This window comes from Alligator sinensis, unplaced genomic scaffold, assembly GCF_000455745.1.
Source record: "Alligator sinensis unplaced genomic scaffold, ASM45574v1 scaffold1349_1, whole genome shotgun sequence".
NCBI lineage: Eukaryota > Metazoa > Chordata > Crocodylia > Alligatoridae > Alligator > Alligator sinensis.
In genome coordinates, this window is record NW_005843149.1 from 278,540 (window position 1) to 282,720 (window position 4,181).

At 42.5% G+C, this 4,181-nt stretch overlaps 1 protein-coding gene across 1 annotated transcript; it reads left to right on the plus strand.

Moving 5' to 3' along the window:
• The first annotated feature begins 1,483 nt into the window (after positions 1–1,483).
• On the plus strand, positions 1,484–3,725 carry NDUFA11 (NADH:ubiquinone oxidoreductase subunit A11). Its single transcript, XM_025194040.1, has 3 exons — positions 1,484–1,576; positions 2,125–2,247; positions 3,558–3,725. The coding sequence occupies exons 1-3, from the start codon at positions 1,573–1,575 to the stop codon at positions 3,668–3,670; spliced, it is 240 nt and encodes a 79-aa protein (XP_025049825.1). The 5' UTR covers positions 1,484–1,572; the 3' UTR covers positions 3,671–3,725.
• The last annotated feature ends 456 nt before the right edge of the window (positions 3,726–4,181 follow it).

Consider the following 4,181-nt stretch of genomic DNA (forward strand, 5'->3'; position numbering starts at 1 on the left):
GAAGCAGCCGGTGCCCCCCCGGGTGGCGTAACCCTGGGATGCCCCCTCCCCGCCCCTGAAGTACCGCGGCGGCGGGGAGGGGGTTTTGGATACCTGGCTCTTGAAGCTGTGATCCGGCTGAAGTGCAAGGCCCAGAGCTGTTGGGGTTTGGGTGGGTGGGTGTCGCAAGGGCTGCCTTGTCTTCCCATCTTCCTCTCCAGTCCTCCCAGCAAAAGGGCACTCATTCGGTATTTTCGGGGTAATAGGAGGAGGTCTCGTACACAAGTGGTTCTCATCCTCTTTTGTACCAGGACCCACTTGCAAGCATTGATGGCCAGTCCTGACCCAGTGCCCTGCACTCTGGCCCTGGGCCCCCACCCCAGTGCGTGGGGCAGTGGGGGGTGTTGCTGGGACACGGGGCCCTGGTAGCCCCTCGCGGGCTGCAGCTCTGCCAGCCTTCGAGGGAAATCCCACGGGTTTCCACATTTTTCTCCTTTAAACTAGGATCCATTTTTAAAGTTTGTTTGTGACCTTTTCATTTATTCTCCTGACCCACTTTTGGGTTGTGACCCACGGTGTGGGAGACGCTGTCGTATACCATCTTAAATGGGCACTAGGTTAGATAAGTTATTTTTCTTCTGTGACTCAATTTTTCCATTTCTTAAAGAGGGCAACACTTGTACCCACCAGTTATTTGACTTCCAATTTTCTGTAAAATGTTTTGTTGGCAAGTATTTAATGTTGTATTCAAGTCCTGTGCTCCTTTCCACCCCCCAGTGCATCATTCTTCACAAAACTTTAATAACAGGGCTGTCAGTAAAGTGCTGGTCCCCACTTACCCTTCCCCCCCCCCCAATCTGTAAGTGGCCTTTGTTCTGATATATGAAGTTGCCTGTGGTTGAAGCAGACAGCAAGTCAAGGGTACAAAAACCTGCACCAGAGAAGGTCCTGCAGGAGCTTTGGAGAGGCTAGCAGGTCATAGGGCACCTGCCCCTAAATGAATGGGGAAGAAGCAGTGCTATAGCCATGTGTATTCACCAGGCCTGCCTGCTTTTGTAACCCCTTTGTTCCTATGGGTTTAATGTTTGTTTCTCTTGTTCTCTCACTTGCATATAAAAAAAAAAAAAAAAGAATCTTAGTCGATAATGATGCATATATGGCCCACCTTCTGACTGACTTCAGACTAGCACAGCTACTACCTCTCTTGGCCTACCTATATCAGGTCATTTTGGCATGCTGAAATATTTTAAATAATAGACAGTCCATTTAGTGATTTGGCTTAATCAAAGTCGATGGGAGTTTGGTATTGCTTTTAATCAAACCAGGAATTTGCCCTTTCTCTTGTTCAGTAAACTGTTTGGAATAGCAGCAGTACAGGTTTCTGATGAAAACTGTTAGGTAAGCCAAGGACTACAGTTTTGTGATGACAGGACTTAACATTCATGATGCCCTTCTTCAAAAGTTGTGTCCTGCTGCTCTTTAATCTTTGTTTTTTCTTTTACAGGCCTGATTGGTTCAATTTATCACATTGTGTTGAAGGAAACCAGCCCTGCTCTTAAAGCTGCGCAAGTAGCAGCCACAAGCACTGTCACAATGGGTAAGGAAGCCTTAATTCTCTCAACACCTGAGTCTTTTGCATGAAGTCTTTATGTGGTTGTATGGATAGGCCACTAAAATAACGTTGGTAGGAAAGAAACTGACGTGGTGACTTGCTTCAGGACGGTCTACTGGCTTTTATCCCCAGGCTTGCCATTCACTTGTGTTTGATATCAGGTAACTTATTTCCCCATTCCGCCCCGTGTTGTCATCTGGAAAATGGTTACATATACAGAAATGCCGTATTTTACAAAACCATTTTTGATTTTCTTGCTGACATCTTTTTGAATACAACAAGCTTGCAGCAATATGGATACCGAATTTAACAGATCTGCATGTTTGTTTCGCTTAACTAGAAAAGGTGTCATTCTTCAGTAACCTACTGATTCTTTCTAGAAATAAATTCTTAGTTTGCTTCCTCTGTTCCCTAGAAGGCTGAAGCCCTAACTCTTGTATCTGTTCTTACAGCACCAGGCCTTTGGAAAACATATTCCCTATACTGTATCCTTTAGTTCCTTGCTTGCTCTTTATTTTCTTTTTTCCTCACAGCTACAGTAGGAGCAGTTTTTGGATTGACCACTTGCTTCAGTGCCCAAATCAGGGAGAAACCAGACGATCCTCTAAACTATTTCATAGGAGGCTGCACTTCAGGAATGCTCTTTGGTGCAAGAGGTAAGTTCTGATGAACATCATTTTGGAAATACAGCAGGAAGTATTAATAATTGTCTAATTCTTACTTTTATGTGTGTAGGAAAGTTACCTCTTTACCCTGGAAATCTTTATGGATATCATTTTAATACATTAAAAAGCTTATCTGCTCAAGTGCTCTCTGTATACAGGTGCTGTCAATGGTTAGAGCTCATCCTTAATTAAATAGCTGCCTATTGGAGCAAATTCTAAAACTCCCATCATAGTTTCAACTATCACAGACACCCTTGCCTACAAGATTGGGTTCCTTTCATGTCACCCCAAGAAATGCTCCATTTAGCAATTCGTGTCAAGGTCTGAAGAATTAAGCTGGTCTGGACTTATGCCAAAATATGTGTTGCTAGAGTAAAGGATAAGAGAGCCTCAGAGATGAACTACGAACTGAATAGAGATAGCTCAGAGGTGTCCCCATTGGCCTGGCTGTATACACAGAATGGAGTTTAAATTAAGTTTGGTTTTTTTCCTGTGATATCTCAGCATATTTTGTTCAGGGAAGATGTCCCAAAATGTCACTGTAATCTTACATCAGTAATGTCAAAGTAATTAATTCTGGGATACCCTTAGAAAACCACAAAAGGTATACTTATCTGAGGGAAAGAAGTCTGCATTTGTTTCTGTGCTAAATGAGTTTGCATCCTAGGTAATGCAAATCATTGGCTTATAATGTTATGGAGCTAAACTGATTATGATATGGTATAAAAAGTCATTGTTACAATATGGTATAAAAAGTCATTGGACTCTGGGTTTGCTGTGTGACAAGAAAGGTATTCTTACTTTGCCAGCTCTGAGAATTTTCTGCGTGTTTGCAGAGTTAAGGTATCTCAGAATACAGGGTTGTAGGGTCAGATTAAGCCTTCAAAGACATTATTCTAGGCCTGTTGTTTTACAGGCTGTTTTTAGGTGTGAGCGCTTAAAAATATTGATGCTCACAAAAAAAAGAATCCAGTTATACATTTCTTAGCTGAGCAGCATGCCAAGTTCGTGGCATTAAAATGCAATAAACATTACTTTAGTGTGTAAACTGTGTAGTTAGTATTTTGGTAGTCATGGGAGACAGGTCTGTGAGGTATGATGCTTGATGCTTTCTCCAACTTCATGGGTTGAAAACAACACTTTTTAAAAAAAGTAATCCTAGCCTTCTCCTTCCAATCAGCCCTGTATTTTGTTTGCAGTCAAAGTAGAATCAGTATCAAAAGAAAAATCTGAGAGTCTTTGAAATTGACTTACTTTATACTGCTAAGTTACAGATTACTTTCTTTTTTTTCTCCTCCCAGCTCACAGCTTTACTATTGGTACCTCTGCATGTGCTGGGCTAGGGATTCTGGCTGCTCTTATAAAAGTGAGCAAGAATGAGGGCTGGAAGTTTGCACCACCTCCCCAGATGTAAACTTTCAAATGTTCTGTGTAATAATGTATTACATATTAAAGATGTTATTGAATCATTGGTTGTTTTATTGAATTTAGAATGACCAATATCAAGCTCTACAGCTACATCAAATGAAAGTTGGAGGAATGGTAATGTACAGTATTCATTTTCTGCAACTAAATAACCCAGTTTATTTTCTTAGAGTAATATTAGTTCACTGACCACTCCTGTAAGTGATTCCTGCATGTCACTCTCACATCACATCCCCTTATAAGGGGGAGGTGTATGTGAGGAAGTACCGTATATTGCAGGGACCTTGGCATGGCTTTACGAGCGCTCGTGGTGCTCGGGCCAGGTGCCAGATGACTGGAAGATATCCAATGTGGTCCCCATCTTTAAAAAAGGTAGGAGGGAGGACCCGGGCAACTATAGGCCCGTCAGTCTTACCTCAATCCTGGGGAAACTCTTTGAGAAGATGTCACAGAGCACTGAGGTGCCCTGCTCCTAGAGAGGGGAAACTGCCAGGGAAAGA